The sequence below is a fragment of the Zonotrichia leucophrys genome, chromosome 10 (genome assembly GCF_028769735.1).
Source record: "Zonotrichia leucophrys gambelii isolate GWCS_2022_RI chromosome 10, RI_Zleu_2.0, whole genome shotgun sequence".
NCBI lineage: Eukaryota > Metazoa > Chordata > Aves > Passeriformes > Passerellidae > Zonotrichia > Zonotrichia leucophrys.
The window spans coordinates 14,885,137-14,906,582 of record NC_088180.1 but is presented as its reverse complement, the minus strand read 5'-3'; the positions used below and the strand labels follow the sequence as shown (position 1 = coordinate 14,906,582).

The 21,446-nt window shown below is 41.3% G+C and overlaps 1 protein-coding gene across 7 annotated transcripts in view; it reads right to left on the bottom strand.

The window, feature by feature from the left end:
* Positions 1–21,446, bottom strand: part of MCTP2 (multiple C2 and transmembrane domain containing 2) — a 152,684-nt gene that overhangs the window by 94,705 nt on the left and 36,533 nt on the right. For 6 of the 7 annotated variants that reach the window (XM_064722135.1, XM_064722134.1, XM_064722136.1 and 3 more), the window contains 4 exons: positions 8,124–8,221; positions 6,758–7,351; positions 1,557–1,619; positions 324–432 (listed from right to left, as the gene is read on the bottom strand). In XM_064722135.1, the coding sequence (XP_064578205.1) occupies positions 324–432; positions 1,557–1,619; positions 6,758–7,285 (700 nt within the window). In that variant the 5' untranslated portion in view covers positions 7,286–7,351; positions 8,124–8,221. Of the gene's footprint in view, positions 1–323; positions 433–1,556; positions 1,620–1,721; positions 1,785–6,757; positions 7,352–8,123; positions 8,222–21,446 lie in introns of those variants that run through there. The other variant, XM_064722140.1, reaches the window with a different exon arrangement.

Below are 21,446 nucleotides of genomic sequence, written 5' to 3'. Positions count from 1 at the left end.
TCATTTAATGAACCTCCAATTATTCTTTGGAGGTTTTAAGTTCAAATAGAATTCTTGCAGCTCCTGAATGGGTCCAGGTGGTAAGGGCAGCTAAGAAGGAGCTTTGCAGCTGCACAGGCAGAGGGCAGCTCCCTCCCCTGAGTATCCAGGGTGGATAAACCCAACCTCTGAGTGCTCTGACCTGCAGGAGAGACACAAGGCCATGGCTCCTTGCACTGCAGATAAGCAGCCAGCTTGCTGCCAACCAGATCAGTGATAAAGGAGTGAACAAAGTGATAAAGTGTGAGAATTCTGCAGGAAGCCAGAGGGAAGGTGGGGCTCACCACAACGATCCCTGATAACCAGGTTCCTGCCTTCCTTCAGGTGGATGGTCAGCAGGTAGGCAAAGGGGCTGGGCAGCTCACTCAGGCAGTCGTTGGCTTCCTCCAGAGCCTAAGGAGAACAAACGAATCAGTCACACACCTCTGGAAGCAGATCATAAACGAGGCAGGTGTGCTCCCAATGCTGCTGCAGAGATAAAGTTCTGCTCTTTCCTTAGGGCAATCCTTGACAGAAAGAAAAAGTAAAAGAAAAAAAGAAAAAAAAGAGGGAAAAGAAAAAGTATTTCTTTCCCAGGCTTTCCTTCACTCTGCAAGTAGCTAAGTATCAGCATCAAGTGTGCTCAACAAAGCACCTGAAAATGAGCGGTGATATAACAATCACCAATGCATGCACAGGTTTTCAAAATCCTATCAGCACATTTTTTTCTGAGCTGTTTCTTGTGCATTCAGAGCATCTCTCAAGTTGGAAGAGACCCTGAAAGTCCTTTGTATCCACCTGATAACCTCAGGAGGAAGAACAGATCTCACAGAGCTGCTGAGAGGAGAGCACAGCACTTCTTTGTGCAGCTCCAAAAGAGAGAAGGCCAGTGGCAGGCAGTGCTGGTTGTGAGCTTTAGCAGAAGCAAACTCGAGAGGATTTCTGCTCCTCAGAGGTGCTGCCACAGCTCAGCATCATCCTCCTGCTGGAACACTCGGTGAAAACAGCTCTGGACAGCACTTGAGAGGTTATCAGAGGGCAAAGGTAGAGAAGTTCATGCACAAAGCAAACATGTTTTACATGAGAATAACATGTCAGAACTGCCAGTGCCTCTTCACATTGCCCTTTTGCTACTGATTTTGCTATCTGTCAAAGCCTACAGCTGTGTTACTTGCTGTATTTACTTTAATACGGTTTGTTCCTACACTGTTATTTGAGTATTTACGCTGCTGCTCTCATCAGTTACCAGTACAATATAGATATTATAGAGTTCTTCAAAAAATCCAGAACATTTGGGTCTATTTAAAACATTAGCAACCACTTTGAACTACTAAAAACCAAAAAAACCCCACAAACCCACCACTAAATAAACAAATCCCCCACAAACTGAAACACCCCCACAAAAAAAACCCCAACACACTCTGGCAAATCTCTAGATGGGCTCTTCACCAGATGAGTTTTTGAATTTGTAAGAAGCAAAGAACCTAAATCTAAAACAAATTGTGTTCCTGATCAAGCTTCAAAATGACAGGACTTACCATTTGGTCATCAAAGTTTTGAGATGATAAGGAAGAGTCAAAATCCATTTCTCCAGATGGGTACTATAAAACAAAAGATACAATGAATTAGACAACAATACAGGAAAGTAAATGCTCCTAGCATCAGTCAAGATTACATACGTGTAATGAATGAAATGCTCTTACTTATGCTTATAGATAATTTAAATATATATTTCTTTTTCCTGTTTTACAGTAACTGCTCTTGAGTTTAATCCAGGAAAAATAAGTGCCTGCTTCCAGCTAGGAATAAATTTCTTCTTCTCCTCCCCAGCACTGGGTGCTGAAGGTTCTTATCACAAACTCTCCTGATGTCTGAAGGTTGTTGTGTCTGGCAGCCTGCTGCTCTCACTCGACCACAACTTCTCCTTCACCACACAAAAAGCACGTTCCACTTTAAAGTTTTTTAAATAGTTTTTTAACTTGGTTTGGTGTTTGGGGTTTCTTTGTTGTTGTTTTTGTGGGGGTTTTTTTTGTTTGGTTTGAGTTTAAAATTAAATTGCTCAGAGGAAAAGTTAAAAAGAAATTGTCAAAGGGAAAGGTGTCCTTTTTTTGGATGAGTTAATTCTCCTTCTAGTAGTTGGTACAGTGTTCTGTTTTGGATTTAGGGTGAGAAGAATGTTGATAACACACTGATGTTTTTAGTTCTTGCTGGACAAGTACTGTCCCTCTGATGAGGAACTCACTGGATATCAGTCAGCAGGTGATAAACAACTGCACTGTGCTCACTTGTTTTAATACTTTAACTGCCGTATCATTTCCATCAAAATATTAATAATTTTAAAATATCATATAAAATATATAATTAATATAATTAATTTTTTAGACTTTTGTGTTATAATATCTTTATAATACATTAAATATTATTAAAATAATAATATAATTCTTCCTTATTATTCTTCCTTTTCTGCCCTTTCCTGTCTTTATCTGGACCCATAAATTTTACCTTTAACCCCCAATTCTCTCTTGCATATGATGGTTCCCATTGAGCAAGGAGTAAGAGAGAAAATGTGATATTTAGCTGCCTGTTGGGTTAAACCACAAAAAAAGAGAAAATAGAAATACGAGAAACATGCTGCAATAACTGGAAGATCCAAAGGATTTTTTAGCAGAGGAAGTCAAACATTTCCTCCTAAATACTGACTCATCCAACATCTTGAGGGTAGAGTGGCCCAACCTCAAGTCTGTCTGAAGTGATTCATCACCCAGGACATCTCTGATGCTCCTTTGGCTGCTCCAAGAGCCCATGACCATCATTTCAGCTGAAGAAGACCAAGGTGCCTGGGAAACTCCTCTGGTCTGATGCAGGGCAACCACAGCACGTTCAAACACAAAGATTTATGCTAAGGGCAGTTTCTGTCTGCAGAAATGCACACAAGGTGGAATTCGATCCTCATGTGAAAGGGTGGGAACATCCACACCTCTCCAATGAAAGCAGCATTGTGTGCAGCACCACAGAAACATTTAAAAGTCAACCAGCTCCTGCACCAAAGTACATAAATCTTGGCTGTATTGACATGCTGAAATAAATAAAAATACCCTTTGTGTAATTTTTTCCCTTCTCTTCCTGCAAATACATATATTAGATATCAGGAAGTACAGAAATCCAGCATTGCAAGGAAGATTTCCCTTGCACGACACACAAAATCTAACTTTATGGTTCCCACAGTAATCATAACTTGGCCACCTTGCAAAAACACATTAAAAGTGGAAAAATTATCATCATAAAGAGCAGCAGAAGAATTTTCTCACACAACGGAGCTGAGTTACAGCTGCTAGGGGAACCCTAACTTTGAATTTTCTGACTAGTATGCATAAAATCCCACTCGTGTGCATTAAACATGGTATTTCTTGGAGTCTCTGGCTTCACAGGAATCTCCTTCAGGCACCATCATTGGCACTGGTAATGGTCCCTCTTCACAGCTTGTTTTACACGGCACTAACGGGTTCAAAGAACTGCATCGAAATCATAATTTTAGAAGTATTGTCTTGGCTAGCTTGATATCATTTATTTTAAAATTACCCTCAAAATTATTATTTTGTCTTTATTCTGTTTTTTGTTTACTTGCATTACATCCACAGATATTGAACAATTATCATTTTAAATAGAAAAACTTGGGTTTTTTCAATTTTAGCTCCACATAATATAAATTACTGTTACTCTAGGTAGCTAACTGCAGTGAGATCACTGAATACAGATAAAAGTCTTGGTGAAAACATGGTCCTGAAACCTTGATTTTATCAAACTACAGTGACACTTCTCAACTTTAAACAAAAGTGGGCACACCCGGGGGGAGTCACAGCCCCAAATATATTTGCATGAAAACAAATCAAGCAAGAGTAGATGTATGAATATACACAAATTGAAAGTTCTTCTTGACAAGCGTTCCCACCTCTGCCTCCTCTTGGTTTCTGCAGAACTATTCAAAATACAAAACCACTGAGTGCATCTGCAACAGGACAAGGCTTTGGGTTGCCCAAATTCGCCCTAAACCAGGACAGTGACTCACTGCAAAGTGCTGGCAAGGAGATAAAGAGATATCAGAGCACTTCAGCAATGACACGTGGCCATGGACAAAACCCAATGGAAAAAAAAAATGGCATTACAGGAACCTTTTACAACCTGAATCACGTAGGGATTCAACACAACTTCACCTGCTTCTTCAGCCTTGCCTAGCTGGGTGCAATGGGGAACAGAGAGCAAACCTCTCACAAATGGGAAAATGGTATTTGGGCAGAGCCTTGGTGAGGATGGGCTGTGCTGAGCTCTGCAGGGGAGTTCACACAAGTGAGAAAACCACAAGCACATGCTGATCTCACGGTATCGGGTGGCCAAAGACAACCAGGAAATGAGTAGGTGGCATGTGACAAGCAATTCGGGGGGAAAGGAGCTCAGCCTACATTTCTGCTTTTTTTAGTTTGTTTTGTTCCAGGGATCTGCCTTCCTTCTGATTTACCTCCCTGGGCAGGGAGTGATGCTCACACAAGAACAATGGGAACTCTTGTGCTCCTCAGAGCAACCCCACCCAGCATTCAGGGACCAAAATTTTCTGTAACAAACTATTCCCATCCCAGGCACACACGTGTATTTGTACACACAGTACAAACCCAGTAATTATTCAATTAAGTACAAGTAAAGTTGAATATTGAGGTTGTCACATAATCATAGAATATTGAGGCTTGGTTGGAAGGGACCTTACACATCAAATAGTTCCACCCTCCCTGCCATGGACACCTTCCAATATTGAATTTGTTTTTCACCAGATTCAATATAATTAAATTTGCTCAATTCTCCTTATTTCTACTTTCCTTTGCCTCACTCTCTCCTTTTATTCTCAAGGAGAAAGATCTTTATAAATTGCACTGGAGGCAGATTACAGTAAGGAAGCATATTCACACAGAGAGATGACTTGCCATACAAGTAAATACCAAATGATTTACACACACCAGAAAATACAGAAACACACATTTAGGGAAAGATGTAGATGTAAGTGCTGCAGAAAATAAGCCAGACTCGGATTGCATCTGGCTGAAACTGGACTTGAGGTTAAACTATTTCACTATAGTTTATCACTATACAGGTACTTCATTCTCCTAGAACACTCAATTCACCCAAAATCAAAGCAGGACTTAGCATTAACTTTGTTGTGCTGAGGTAGAGTTTAGATTAGGGTTTCTGGCATACAACAGCAAGAAAAAGCTGAATCCATACATTTATCATATGCCGAGTGAAGTGCTACAACTTTTGAGTAATGTTTGAGCAGAGAAACAAAGCACTGTACTATTTCAGTTGCTTTTCTTAAGTAGCCCTCAAAATAATGAACACTCCAGCAAGGTGAAACCAATTTGTGAACAATTTAGCAATCCTAAACCACAAGTGATGGTCAGTAACTACCAGTCTGACACTCTGCATCACAACAGACCGGGAGCTAACACCCATTTGGTAGGAATACACAGGTCTCTGAGATGCAAAACAAGCAGTTTATATCAGAAAGGACCACTTTCCCCACATCAGTGCTAATCATCCTTTTGAGGGTGCAGTTAAAAAACAATTAACCTGAGAAATCCCTATTCCCAAGGGAAGATTGGAACAAAAAACTCCCATTTCCCATTTTGGCATCTTGGACGACTACAGAGGCAGCTCCCACAACTGCAACAATCAGGTAATGAGAAAAAGGCCTCAGAAAGTTCAAAAGATAACCATCCCAGAGAGAACTCAACAGGAGCAGACATACTTCCACAAAATCTAACTAAAACAAATTTTGCCTGAAGTGTTTCCTGCAGCCACAATCTTCACATGCTGTCGATATAATGAAGCTATCATAGAGCTCCTCAGGATTCCCAATTTGCTCAGGCCAGGCAGGAATTAGTTTCATGACAGTATTGGTCTCTGATCCTCCTGGGGCATTTATGCTCAGACACAAATACTGAGCACAGAGCAGGGGGAAGGAAAGGGGGATAAGACAGTGCAGAGAAAACATTTTAGTTTTTCACCTCCTTAAATCATCCTCACAAAAAACCGTCCTGAGAATGATGCTACATGTTCTGTTCCCTATCTTGTGCTTGTTTTGCTTAATTCCAGGTACAGGCAGAGCTCACCTTGCTCACAGCTGTCTTTCACCTATTGCCTTCATCAGAGTCTTCAGTGGGTGGATGGCAAATTGATAGTGCTACATAGCAATCCTAGTAATTATATTAACTAGAAAGCAAATGTATCAGCACCTCAATTCTGAGCTCAGAGAACTGCAACAACTTTTGATTTGAGCAAGCAATTCCAACAGATCTGAAAAATCTCAGGTATCTTTAAAAATAACAGAAGAATAATAAAAGAACTAAAAAATTGGAGCAGAGTTATTTGCAGCTCCAGACTGACAGGAAGGACAGCTGAACTGCCTTGAATAATGTGTACATCATGTAAAGTTTAGGCTTATTTTCATTGCTTTATTTCATTGCCATTCATTCCTTGAACAGAGCCCCCTCCTCACAGAATGGTTCAGGTGGGAAAGGATCTTAAAGCTCACTTCATGGTCAGGGACACCTCCCACTCCACCAGGCTGCTCAGAGCCCTGTCCAGCCTGGCCTTGGTTGGATCCTCCATCCCTTTTCAACCCAGAAAATGAAGGATAAACACGAGGAGCCCACAGGAGGCGGCAGCTGAGCCTCGCTGCTGCTGCAGCACCCACCTCTGTCCCCTCGTCGCTCAGCGCGGCGCTCAGCCGGGAGCTCTGCAGCAGCTCAAAGAGGTCCTCGCTGGATCTCCTCTTCTTCCCCTCGGACACGGGGCTGCCCACAGCCTCAGCTCCTCGTGAGGACAGCAGGTGATTGCCCACATCCTGCATGTCCGGGGGGGTGACCGTCACCTCCGTCCGTGTCCTCTGCTGTGACGCCCACAGCCAGTCCTCTCCCGCTGCCTTCACCGAAGCGTTTCTGCTCTTCAGGGACACCACAGACCTGGAAAAGCTCTTGGGGGAGCAGCTCGACAACACCTGAGCGTTGGAGTAAGTAATTTCTTCTTCCTCCTCTTCTTCCATGAGTGTGTCCACCTCCAGCATGTCAGGCACAGACACGCTGAGACAGCGGTCCAAGGAGCGGCCCTTCCTCTCCAGCATCTTGCCTGACCTCTTCTTCGTCCTCCTCACGCTCAGGTTTCGCAGGAACGGCCGCGTCTTCTGCTTCAGGGATCCCCACACGGATTGTTTGTCCAAGTCCATTGCTGCTGCAAGGGGAATCTCAGCAGTGCCTCCTGCACAGAACAGCTTCAGCGATTCCCAGGGTGACTAAAAGGAACGTAGGAAGGAGGCAAGTCAATCACAAAAGTGAACAGCCGCTCAAGACTATGATTCATGTTGTCTCATCTTAAAAACTTTCAGTCATTTCTCTGAACAGTTAAAACGGAGCATGTCACATTAGTAAGTGCTTCCAAATACAATCTGGTGGGTAGGTTTGATTATTTAGGAGGAAAACAGCCAGAGCAAGTATTTATTCCTACACAAAAATGCAATGTCTGCCCACTACTTCATTATTTCTAAGAGGGGACATTACATTTCTTCTTCTGTCAAGCCCTGATTTGTGAAAACTTGAGATTTGTCCAATTTGAAACTGTTTCTGTACAAAGCTTACTGACGGGAATTAGATCGTGATAATGCAAGCACACAAAACATGCTGGCAAAGCTGGCACTGACATTTCTGCTGCCACTTTCCCAGGCCATGTAGGGCTTTGTTGACTATTTCCAAGGCTACATGGATTCTTACAGGATGTGTTGTTGGCAGATATGTAAAAACTAAGTAGCTGAGGCTGAAGAGAAGACATTGAACTTGAGGAATCCCAACTGGGACCCCAAAACACTCCCTTACATTAACCCACTGTCAGTGAAAACTGCAGAATTATTTTTTCTTGTAAAGTAGGCAATTGAGAGAAAAATAATAAAAAATGGATAGGTGGATCACTTTTGAAAACCTACTGGTGGACTCATCTTTGAGCTGATTCACAGTGAGCATTTACACAGCTGGGAGGGTCAGGAATAAAAGAGCTAAAATAAAATCACTCACTGTATGGGCATCGTAAGGGAACAGGGACACCTCTGTGCACAGGAATATCCTCACAGACAGACTCTTCCGTGGTTAACAGCTGAGCAATCATCCTTATTCTGTGAAAAGAAGTGGTCAAATCATCAAAACCCAGTAAGAAAAAAGCTGGTAAAACCTGCAGATTTACTCCTTTACAGTCACACACACAGAGGTTTCAGTACATACCCACATCCTCAGAAATATGCACCCATTAAATACACGAGGGCTGTTCCTAAACTCACAGCATGTTTACCTTCTAACTATTGCATAATCAACAAAAAATTACTTCCCAATGTTTTCCTGATTACTAGGAAAAACACCAGGAAAGGCAACAGAAACACAATTGTTAGATTAATGCACAAAGAAAAATTACTGCCTGCTTTCAAAGAAATCTACTCTTGCATTCATTAATTTGAATGAGGCTGCATAACCAGTTACTTAATAACTTATTTAAATAACTTTATGACTAACCTTGCCACACTTGCAGAGTGTTCAGCAATGTACAAAAAAATTCTCTAACTGCATTGCTTTCTAACCAAAGCTGCACAATCCTCCCCTCCCCATTTATATTAGCAAATAAAAAATATCAGCATTATTATAACACAATAAATGAATAAGCTTAATGGCACTGCATGCATTCACAACCCAATAACAGGTTTTGCCCCAATAGGAATGTGTGTTAGTGTAGATGTATTAGCTCAACACAGCCACAATATCAAAGTGCACATGGACAATGTGAAATTGGTTTTTTTCCCTTTACAGCACCACTATGTAAAATCAGTTTTCTGAACCTCACAGAGGAAGATTTCACACAGAAAGACCGCCATTCTTTTGTATTTCTCACTGAACTCAGGCAGAAGGACAACAGATTTACAGGGGGAGGAGCAAAGACATAAAAGCCAGCCCAGTTTGACTGGGAATGGAGGGATGCCTGTGCTGGAGCAGCACCTGATGCCCTGCACAGCCTCAGGAGACATGGCTGGATTTGCTCACGCCAGATAAGAGCTTTCACTGAGGCCCTTCCCTGTCTCCATAAAACCTTGACAAGGCAGGCACAGCCTCCTGGCAGCCTTACATCACATGCCAGCAACAGAAGTTATTGGGCTAAACACGTTTGCACAAAACATTATGAAACACACTGCTGGGAGTCATTTAAACAACTCATCTTCTGCTACTGCTCTCTGCATGGCTCGCCTACTTGCACTGAAACCTGCTGGAGCCAAGATGTTGCAAACAAAGGCAGAGCCCAGCTCAACATGCACTTCCCAAGGCACTTACTACTTCCCATTCCCTTCCTGTTATTCTCCACCCCTCTCACTTTGAGGATCCACTGCCGTTGTTGTTGTTATTTTGTTTGCTTTGAGATTTTGTTACCAAGGAGCAGATTTATTCCTGTAGGTTTTTCCAGTTGCTTTCCCCAAGTCAAATGTTCTTTTTTCCCAGTTAGATTGCCTCAGTTGCTGATTAGAAATGCCCATTCTAAAAGGGACCACACTGTGTCTCTGATATCTGACTGCATTTAACCCAAAGCAGGCAGAGTCCTCCTCAAGCCCAGCAGCAACAGAGTGGAATAAAAATGTTAAAAAAAATTTAAAAGGGGTTTTGTCAAGACAGCAGGGATGGCTCCAGTGAGCTGCCACCTCACAGCTCCTGCACTGGAGCAACACATCAGTGATATTTGCTGCACAGGAAGCAGCAGGTTGTCTGACTGAGGCCACAGAAGAAATAAACCCATCCCTGGTCACTGCATTGCCTGAAAGTTTAACCATACTCTGCCTCTGGACCTCTACACCCACATTGCTGCTGCAGCTACAGCTTCTCTTACTAAGTATTGTATTTACAAATAAATTAACCCGAATGATGGCTATGATACGCAGTTAACAACAAACAGACAATGTGTTCTCATCAGAGAAAAGGGTAAATACAGTCTGAAGGGCACATGCACTCTGACATCAGCCATCTGATTTTTCACTTCCTCAGCTCAAGAAGACTCACACAGATCTCCACCATGACAAGAAATGTTCCCTAGGGAGATTGCTGGAACATTGGGAACGGGGACCACCCTTCTCCTCAGTGGTGCTGGAGCTAAGATTGCTGGGGCCACCCCATATTCACACACACAACTCTTCTTTCTTCCCACATCAATTTCCTCTGTTTGTCTCTTCCATACAGAACAGTATCAATAGAAATGCTTTATTTTGAAGAGAGAGAAATTCTCCCTTGCATGTGGAAAGGGTGCCCTTGGTACCAACATGTTGTTCATGTAGGTCACAGGCCAGAAGCTTTCCCTCTTCCTTCCTCAGCCTCAGAAGTTCATGGCCAACTGTATTGCCAAATATTCCCTGAGCAACCACAGGGAAAAAAACATATTTTGCCAAATTATTGGTCTAAGCTTGGCATCTTTATTCTTCCCCTTTCAATGGCACATTGTGGCAAAAATCTGCAAACAGAAAACATTCAAAGAGACACACTTCCTGTTATCAAATTAACTCTGTTGTTCTTGATTTAACTGAATGGCTCCTTGTTCTTAGGTAACGAGAAAAAGACAATGTTTTCAGTCTACCTCCTTCAGTTTTCTCTTTAATATGCTGCCAAATCTCAAATGCTCAGAAGAATCCATATACTTTAATCTCTTCCTTCAAAGAAACTGCTTTTGATTGCACCTGTCATTTTTATTACACCCTTTTATTTCGCCATCTCCTCCTCTTTTGGGGGCAATAGGGACAGAAATATTACAGACAAAAAAAGTTGGTCATAGCTCACTATGACTGAACAAATATTTCTAGCATTTTATCCTCCCTTAAGTATCTTCTAATTATGGTTCTTGGAATTTTTCAGAATTTTTTTTATGTGCTTTGGTTTCTTTCAGTAAAACACTCCATATGCACTCCCTTAAATTCACATAATATTTGGAGCTAAATGATTTTTTAGATGTTCTAGCAGGTGGCTATAAGAGATATTTCAAATGCCACTGAAAGCCTAGAGAAATCATCCTGCAATTCTACTTCACTTACTGACTTGACAGGAAGCCAGCAAAGCCACAAGTGAGAAATACTGCAAGACACTTTGAAAATATTATAAAAGTGCCAATATAACCAAGCAAATAAACTGAACAAACCCAAATTGATTTACACACTGGAATTATGGAAGAAATTGTCTTTCTTCACCATGGAACCATTCCCTGCACACCCAGAAGAGCCCCGTGCACACTGAAGATGCTCCTCGTTAATATTTTTGAAGTATCATCTTCAAAGTCAGCCCAGATGACAAAAACACACCTGAGCACCATGCCAGCACTATTACAGCTCTAGATTAATTAAATCCATTAATCCTTGTACTCATTTGTTTATCCAATGAAGGTGAAAACTTTGGGTCAGTGTGCATGCCAGCCACCTCTAAGTTCAAATTCAATCAGTGTGTTTTCAGCTACAACTAAATGCTAATAAACACCTAAATCCATGGCAGCTGAAATTACCAACACATGCATCAGAGGCTGTTAGGAAGGTGCTCCTCACTGGAATGCATATTAGCACAGGCTCAAATTGGAAGGAACTAATGGAACTCCCCCAGTGTAAAACCTCTATTGATTCTGGCTGCTCTGGAATAGGATATTCATCCCAATCTCTGCCTGTCTGGCACATTCACTGGCTTAAAACCTAATGCATGAGACCTTGTACAAATTACAAGATAAGATAATTACATTTCCCTTATGCAACATAATATTTGGCTATGGAAGGTTCTAATATGAGTTTATAACCTCCATTAGGTTTATAGCGTCTGAATTCAGTGCCCTGAGAAACAAGGCCGACAAGAAGGTGATAACAGAGCTGGGGGAAAAGGGACTGAGGACTTTTTTCCATATTTTTATTTTATCTTTTTGCTATAAATTGAGTCTTCTGGCTCTAGGAGCCATAAATGAAATCATTCCTCCTTGGGAGAGAAAGGAAAATATCAGGGAAATAGCTCTCTGCTGGCTGAACAACCACTGCATGGATGGTTATTTCTATAACAGAACATACCAAGTACCCCAGGTTTTTAATATCATTGTAGCTCAGACACAGCCAAAGATAAACCTTTACAAGGAATGGAATGACTTCTTGTAAAGAAACCAACACTTCCTTCTTTGCAATAAGGGCTTATTTCAGTCCCTTATCTGGCAATGCTTTATGATAAGCACCAACAGCCACAGAGATAAGAAAATATCATCCAAATCAAGTAACCCTTTGTTGAGCATTACCAGTTTGCCCTGGATATTTCCTAACCCAGCACCAGTTATTACAAGAAAAGGGAATACTTTACCAGGGGCAGGATGTTCCTTGGATCATCAACACCTTCAAGAAAGCATTGTGCCCCCTTTGCAAAAAAAAAAAACAAAACCAAAACAAAACCAAAAAAAGATAAACCCCAATAAAATAAAAAACCCCACAAAAAATGGAAAAAAAAAATGAAAAAAATACAAAACAAGTCCCAAGTGGAAAGCTGAGCTGGGTGTGATTCCAGAGGGCAGCAAGGGACACTGAATTCCATAGAGCACAATATGGACAAATTGAGACAGCCTTTTCTCCCTGCAGCATATGGCAAATACCTGGACTTAAATTTGATAAGGCACCAGAAAAAAGAATCTAATCTCAATCTGACTCTGCACAGGCTAATTACCCAGGGGAAATCAGTGTTAGAATTATTTTTAGCACTAACAAGCATCACGGGGAGTGCACTGATGCAGTGCAGGTAAAATCTTCACTGCACAGGTGATTTGCTGCTAAAGCAGGGTCATGGCTTGGGCAGCTTCCAAATCTTCCCACTGAGCTTAAGCTTCCCTGTAGGGCTTCAAATGATGCCAGTCTGTGGATACAGATCCTGCTCTGCTGTAACAGATTCATTTGCAGAGCGTAGCAGGATGCTAAACTCAAATATATAAAATAAAATAGAGACTTGACCTGTTGCTGTCAGCCAGACTAGAACAAGTGCTTCATAAGAAACAATTTTACATGCTTCAATGGAAACAAGATATCCAAAACAAACCAGCTTTATTTTCTTGATGTGGGATGAAAGAAATCTACAGTCTCTGCAGAAGATCACAAGTAACGTCCAGGGTAAATACAAAGCCTAAAGAAAATCCTGTTTGTTACATGCAGATAATAAAGGCATCTAAAGTAATATTTTCTATTTTAGGTTTGAGGTTTGTTGGTTTTGGTTGGGTTTGGGGTTTTTTCACAGATTCATGGGGTTTTAGGCTCTTTTAGATGCCATGCTTGTCTTTTTGATTTTTAATTGGCTCAAACGTGATGAGTTTCATCTTTCACAAACACATGAAACAAGCACACATCCTCCTCCAGTTAGCAGCAAGAGAGGAACAGGCCCACTTTAACTCCTTAGAGGCTCTTTTGCATAATCTGGAGGGCTTTTTTCTCAACATTTATGAGCAGACAGTAACTAGGAGAAATAAGAGAACGACCAGCTGCTACAAGCATCTTAAAATAGCATCAGATAGTGAAAGTTACTGAGAAAATACCATGCACCTGCCTCCAGCTTATGAAAGTATTGCTTTCATTTTGCTTCTGTCTTTTCTAAAACAGAAGAAAAATGATGAGTATGTATAGAGGAAATGAAGGAGGAAGTGTTTGGGTGTATTTTTACAAACATATTTCACAAGTTCCTTCCACTCTTTGAGCTTCCTTCAAAATATTGTGGCTTGCAGTTGTACCTGTGCAAGCAAAAAGGCCCTTCCAACCTTTCCAGCCGAATTTGTGGGATTGTACCAGAATGGGGCAATCAGATATGATCTTTCCAGTGCAAACAACGCCTGCTGGGCAGCAGAGCTCTCCAGGGACACCTGTGCACAGAGATCTGCTCCCTGCAGTGCTGATGTGCACCTCAAAGCAGACTCCAAGGGAGATCCTGGAGGGGCAGATCCTTCTCCTGAAGGCACTGTGCCATCTGCTGAATCACCCCAGCAGCTGGGACACTTCTTTCTTACTGACTGGATCTGGTTTATCATTTGTCTCGTTGTTCCCAATCCCATCAGAAGATCCCTGGGAGCAGGGGGAGAGGGAAAGCTGGTGAGCAGCAAGGGGAAGGAGAGGGGTAGGTACATACAGAGTAAGAATGAGATGAAAAGAGCTCTAAAATAACTGGGCTCACATGAGGGACAGCACAAAATCAAGATAAAAGCAGGTACAGCCACGCTGAGGGAGCTGGTCCCTGCTGGAGGAGCTCTGTTGGGAATCCTCACTCTGTCCTTCCAGCCCCTGCTCACCTCCCTCACAACAAAAGGTTTATTTTTATAACAAGAGGTGCACAGAAATAGATCCTCCCTTTCCATAACTCTCAGGGAAAACAAACCTAGGAAGGAAATCAGAGACTCACTTCCACTGGAGGCCAAATCAACTCATGCCTTTTACTAGCACTTAAATCATATATTTCAATAAAAGCAGCCTGTGACTATACGCAAATTACTTGTCCATGTGCCAGAATTTTTCCCTAAATAACTACTATTACTGTCACACTTCTTACCAAATTTCAGTGACTATAGAGGAGAGGTCTATTAAAAGCTCTGTATGATTCTTTATTTAACAATTTACCAAAATAACCCAAACAGAACATTTTTGATTCATAAAAATGCCCTGATGACAACTTGAGCAGGAAAAAAACCTACTGGTTTGCCCTTTTTTTTTTAATTTTCTCCTTACTAGAGCATGTTCCTCTTTCCAACAGTAACATGGCAAAAGCCAGCCTCAGAGCTTGGGTGTATCTGCAGGTAAAGTGAACCTGTGCTTTTGCAGTCTTTTAATTCCCAAAGGCAAGAGGCTGAGGATCCCTAAAGAAAAGAGTTTGGTGTGTTGCAGCACAGCACTGAATGAGGGAATTGCACCAGCAGCAGCCCTGATTTTCTGCAAGAGCAGAAAATAACAGCACTTAAATACCTGGAGTTGTGCACCACACTGAAAAAGTTAGAAGGGACATAGACAGAGAAAGCCCTTAGCAATCTCCTGGTGAAGTCAGGTGTTTGAGGGTCTCACCCTGGACAATAATTTAGTACTCCAAATATGAAGAAGCCAATGCGTACAACTAAAATCAGTCACATTGCTCCCGTGAAGTCATGACAGCAACATGTTCCGCACACAAATGGCAGCAAACCCAAAGACTCCTTAAACTCCTTTAAACTTCCTTTTTTTCCAACTGTAAGGACTGAACATATGCCAGCACAATCTCTAAATGCCAGTCATTTTTCACAGGAAAGAGCCACCTTTGAGGTTTCTCTTTCCATTCACCATCTGAGTTTTCAGCCTCCTGGCGCTCCAAATCTGCACCTGGTCTGCAGTTTCTGTTACAGCATTACTTTCTCACTGAGAAGATCAGGTAAAGTTTGTACATTTAACTCATGTGCATTGGCAATTACACTTTGGCACTTCCAAAGTCTTAACACTGGGGTTTTGGTTTGCTAAAGATGAAGTCCCTACACACAGGCAGCAGCAGCATCATAAGAAAACCACAAACTATGATTCCAGTGACTATTTAAAGCTTGAATAAAAGAGAAAAAAATTAAAGCATAGGAATACTCTGCTGGGGTCAATAATAAGTGATCTGTTCAGGATTTTATTTGCAGAAATTCAGAGAATCTCAATTATAGCAAAGCCTGGTTTTGTTAATTCTAGTTCCTGGAAGTGATCCTATCAGAAAAGCTGCACAAAACAGGAATATTATCATTGCTGAGCTAGGATGACAAGTGATAAAGCAATTGAAAATTCACTTTTCTATGATTCAATATGACACACCTGCTGCATGAAAACCTGCAGACACATTATGCAGTCCATAAAAAACTGTCTGGGCCTGATTCATGTGGGGCATATTTGCCATAGGCAGGGTGGGGTAGATTGTTAACTTTAAAGACCTTCCCTTAATCATATTTACAGCTCTTGCTGCCCAACCACACTGGCTTCTCCTTTGTAGACTGCTACAACTGTGGGGGTTTTTTGTATGTTTTTAATCCTCCTTTCATGCACACATAGCTCCAGGCAGGATAGTTTAGAACAGATCAAGCTGACCACTTGTTATTATCCTGCCCCATTCACATTTTCTCAAAGTAAATGTTAAGTGCACAAATTATGACTACTTAGCCCCTAATTAACCAACAAAACACTGGGTTTATAATCATGGATGTTTAGTTCTGGTGAATACTGACTAAAAGGTATTTTAATTCAGCTGTCATAATTATACAATTTCCTGGTTTGGCTCATGAATTAAAATCACATAAAGCTCAAATCCAGAACTTTTCAACAGGTGTTACTAAACCCTTTAAAGATGTAGTAATGTTTTTTAAAATGGATTTAAGAGCTATTCACATTTCAGTTCCTCCGTCCAGCAGATATGGACTGGAGTCACCAATCTGACAAATGTCCTGAAATACAAACTGCTCACAGTCAGCTGAACAGATCTGCAGGTTTTCTGGTTCAAACAACTTTTGCACCCAAGTAGGTGAATGTTTGATCAGCTTTCATTTGCTTGCTATCAAAGGCCAGACAGATTATTTGTTAAATGCTACTGTGAAGCATTTGGTAAATGGGAGGAAAGAGAAGCCTTCCTGAACACACATCCTTGTAGTGAGATTTGTATCTTACAGTTTTACAGAAAATTCAGCCACTTATGCAATAAAATAAATTAAAATTGCACCACAAGCACAAAGGCACCCTTCCCACTATTTGAATTTGAGTAGGGAGCATTTATTCTAAAATAATTACAAGCAATCCCAAATAGCAGGAATCTACAAAATCCACTAGAATACATAACTGGAATTAGATGTTTGCATTCAAAAGGAAAACAAGACAAAATAAAACTCTCCAGTTAATTGTTTCCAAGTTGAAAAAACTGGGAACAAAGCCTGCTATTGAATGAACATTAATGATCTGCCATTTGGATCTGCAGATGTTTCCCATGAGGGAAGACAGCAAAAAAACATTCCTCTTCAAACCGAGGGAAGCAGCAGCGACAAGGGGATGAGTTATGTTCATTCATTTGGATATTTTTATTTGAAATTGTCAAAACCATTAGGTTCAATAAGATTTTACTTCAAGGGGAACCTGCATCCAATAAAATTTCAAAGAACTGAGCTCTTAATCTCTCCTCACTTAAACCCAAATGAGTCAGACTTTCAAAAAAAAAAGAACTTTCACGACCGTGATAAAGTGAGCTGAGAGAGCGACTGCCCCATCCTCGCTGACAGCTCCTGATCATCACCACCTCCACATCAATGGCAACACAGACAAATGCCTGCTCAAATAAATTAGCGTGGCCCCCTCATTTCCATTCACCCCTATTAAAAGTTTATCAAACAATATAGATTATATGTCCTGCCCTGGCTAGAAAACTTAACTTCAAGAGCAGGGCTTATCTATATGGGAGGAGAGAATGAAAGTGCACACTCATAAATCTTACAAAGACAGAGCTGCTTCTGTGTCTTAATTTATGGCGTTACGCAAAAGCAGAATTGTTTTATTTCTAGATTGGCTCTGATCTCAAGGCAGTAAAACCATACAATTCCCAGAATTCCCAAAACAGTGAAATTTTCCCAAACCTAATGTTTCCAGTAAAGCAAAATTTACTCCACAGACTACATCTATAGTTCTAGGAGTGGGCAACAGGAAGAATTGTCAAGGGTACAAGTGCTTCCCAGAAAGGAAGGATATGAATAAGATCTCCCTTTATTTCTCCCCATCCCAAAAGGCCAACAAAACCAAACAAAGATCTCAAAAGCTACGTTAGTATTTAGCTTGCATTTTAGCAAGTTGTTTTTGTGGGAAAGTGAAAACAAGCCAGTGAAGGAGCATCTGTGTAAATACACAAGAACCAGGCACCCACCACAGCAGGAGGAAAAGTCACCCCCTGGGTCAGGGTGCTCCAGCTCTCACCACCACTGACCAAAACACCAGGAGCAGCAAGCAAATGAATTTGTTTGATCTGAAGACCACCAGAATTTGTTACCAAGAGGCTCTCCTTTATGGCAAAATGGTCACAGAGAACATCCAACCTACCCAACATGAGGGTCCTCTCTGGTGGCAGGAGGGGTTGGACACCTACATGATCAGACTGGAAGATCCAGCTTCAATTCCACAGGCAGACCTCAAGACTCTGAGCTCTGGGGTCTGTTTTCCTCAGAAATCAATAGGAAAGCACAGACAAAATTTGTCCCCATCAGTCCCCACCTAGGGTTTGACAGGAGGCAGTGAAAGAATCAGAGAAAGGGTTAAAAAAATTGCCTAAAGTTCAGCAGGCTGCTTATGTGAAGGAAAGAACAAAAAAAGTCTTCTTAGAAAAGCAGTGTGCATTTAAAAAATAGAAATCAAAACTAAAACTATTACATACTCCAGATTTTCCCACAATAATCCAGTTATTTCACAATGGAGTTTTGCAGCAGCACTGTAGCCTTGCAAAAGGTCAACTCTATCTGTGTTCTTTGCAGATTGCATTTATGAATAGACAGTTAATCAAAACTTAAGGAAATACAGCATATTATTTAGTTCAAGGTTTTTTCCCCCAAGTGTGGAAATTGAAGCTGCATCTAATGTTCACCTGTTTGAAACTATTCCAGACAAAACAGCAGTGATCCCAGGAAAACCCATCCAAATTTCCATCACGCACAGGACACAAGGGGACCACATCACTCCAAATATCCACTTAGCCCAATAAGCTGCCTCTAACTCTGACCAAAAACAGATGCTCAGGGAAAGACTATAAGGTCACAAAATCATACTGTGATTCTGCCTGCAGAATAATCCTTGTTTCCAGGAATCTGTGATTTAGGAGCCGCTTCAGCTAGAAATTGTACCTGCATCTTTGTGATTAACAGCCCCCGGCGTTTTCTCTCTTGATTTGCCAAATAACTTTTAAAATTCATTTATATCTTTAACAGGAAGATATTGGAGTAATGAGCTCCACAGATAAATAATGTTTGTGTGAAGCAGAAGCATAATTTAGCTATGGAAGATTTGTTTTTATTGAAGAGCATCTTAGGGAAAAAAAAATCTTTGAATCTTGCTCATTTACTCTTACCTCTTTAACATCTTGAATTATGTGAAATTATAAATAATTGTTCTCTGTTTACTCCACATCACTCAGACTGTTCCCACTCCTGCATTCTCCTCTCTAATGATCTCTCCTAATTGAAAGAGAGGTTCATTCAAGGAACCTGGTTACTGTTACACCATCCAAACATCTGACCTGGCACACACCACAGGCTTTTTTCGCCCCTCCAAGATAATTGATTTGTCTGAATATATAAAGCAGTGCAAAACAACCTAAGTTCAAAACCATCTAGGAATGTTTCAAGAAAAGGTAATTAACATCTAATTTTCCACAGTCTTCACAAATATTTTACCAAGTAATTTCTAAGTTGAAAGAATAGTTTAAAGGGTTTGAAAATTACCTCTGGCTGTGTAGCTTTTTAAAGGACTGAAGTTTTTGATTAAGAAAAATTTGTAATCCCTTAATATTTCAAATAAATAGAGCAAGCCCCTTCTTTATATCACTCCAGAGTAGGTTTTTGATGAGTTACTGTAAATACAATTATATTCCTAAAAGTGTTTACCCTGGCACAGCGAGGCATGGAGGCCACAGGGGTGCCAAAAGTCAAATGTGCCTCAGGAGGTGACATCCTCAGGGCAGGACAGACAGACTGCACATCCACAGTGCCTTGCAGCTCACAAGATACCCAATATCCAGGGAAGACAGAGAACATCTAACAGCAACAAAGTCTCTATCAGCAAAGCTTCCTTACTACTGATCCCTGAATTGGACCAAAACCATCTGCCCACGCAGCAATCAACCCACTCCGCGGCTATGCTGGTGAACCTGTAGTTACACCCAAGCTAATTCCTCCAAGGCAGAAATTACCAGGTATATAAAAAGGTGATCAATCATTTGATCTAACATGGGAGACTTGGCCCAGTTTCTCTTATCACTCTTGGTCTTCATTAGAACCTTCACACAGAAGACAACGAGGAGTTAATTTTCATGTGGATCACAGAAAATCTTCTATGGATTACAGTGGGATACACAAAGAAAGCCTTGATATTGAGACATGTAAATTGTTCAAATATGAATATTCCATGTGGTTCTATGATGATGTTATAGCACCAACATCTCAGGGAACAGAGGTGCACTCAGGAGCAGCTGTTACCCTGATATGTGATTTAAAATCAGAGTTCATGGCACTCATGGTTCCAACATCCCCACAATCCTGAAAAGACTAGTTAAGCCTTAAGAAACAGACCCCTTGGGCCCAGGGAACATTTAAATGCTTAAGCTGAATAGGAAATAGTTGAATAGATTGAAAAAAACATGTTCTTTTTCTTATAAACAAGCTCCTATGCAAGCATGTTATCTAATAAGTACAACTGGAAGTAGAATGGGAATGTGGGAAGAGTGCCAACGTAAATCCTCCAATTCTGAGGAAATCAGGAGCAATTTTCCACTCAAGGGTGGAAACAACAGAGAGGAAATGCAGAGCATACTTGGCATGCTTTGCTCTCCTCTGCTGAGGTAAAGGTTCCCTCTCCCAGTGCCCAGGCAGAGGGACCCCAGGGGATGAGACCCCCAACCCTCTGCACTTTGGGAGCCTGGAATTCAAAATCTCACACTAGAATTAGTTCATGGTGCAGGTGATGGGCGAACAAAACAGTTAAAACCAAAAATTCTCACAATGAAGTGACAGCACGAGTTGTTACACACATCCTGTCTGAATTTGACAGCCACTGGTGGGGGCTTCATGCCAACCTTCTGCTGTCTATGAAAATTAAAGATAAAATGGGCAAATCTGCACAGTGTGGACTCAAGGAGGAGAAGCAGACACTCAGTATTGCCTGGAAATGTCATTGGGACCAACCAAGAAACTTCTGGGGTGAGGTTTATCCTCCATCCCAAGCCCACTCAGCCACACACACAACCTGACTCCAGCTCCACCAAATCCCACTGAACTTCAACATCCAAGGTGCAAACACTGTTCTCCCCAGGAGTGTTCCTTGGCTAAGCAGGTAGATTTTTAAAATAATCCTGTTCAAGTAAGAGGTGCAGTTAGTCCAAAAGCAGCTGCTTACATTACCAAATGCAAAAGACACTGGGGAAAGAAAAAAAAAAAAAAACACAAAACCCTGCAGTGAAATGAGTGAAATTGAGCCAGTTATGGTTCTAATTACCTTGAATGACATGATAAGCAACACTTCTAGCATTGGCACAGCCTCATTCACTGCCCCAGGAGGGGATGATTACAGGAATCCCTGGGCTGTTCAGACACCCACCTTCCTGTCTATGACA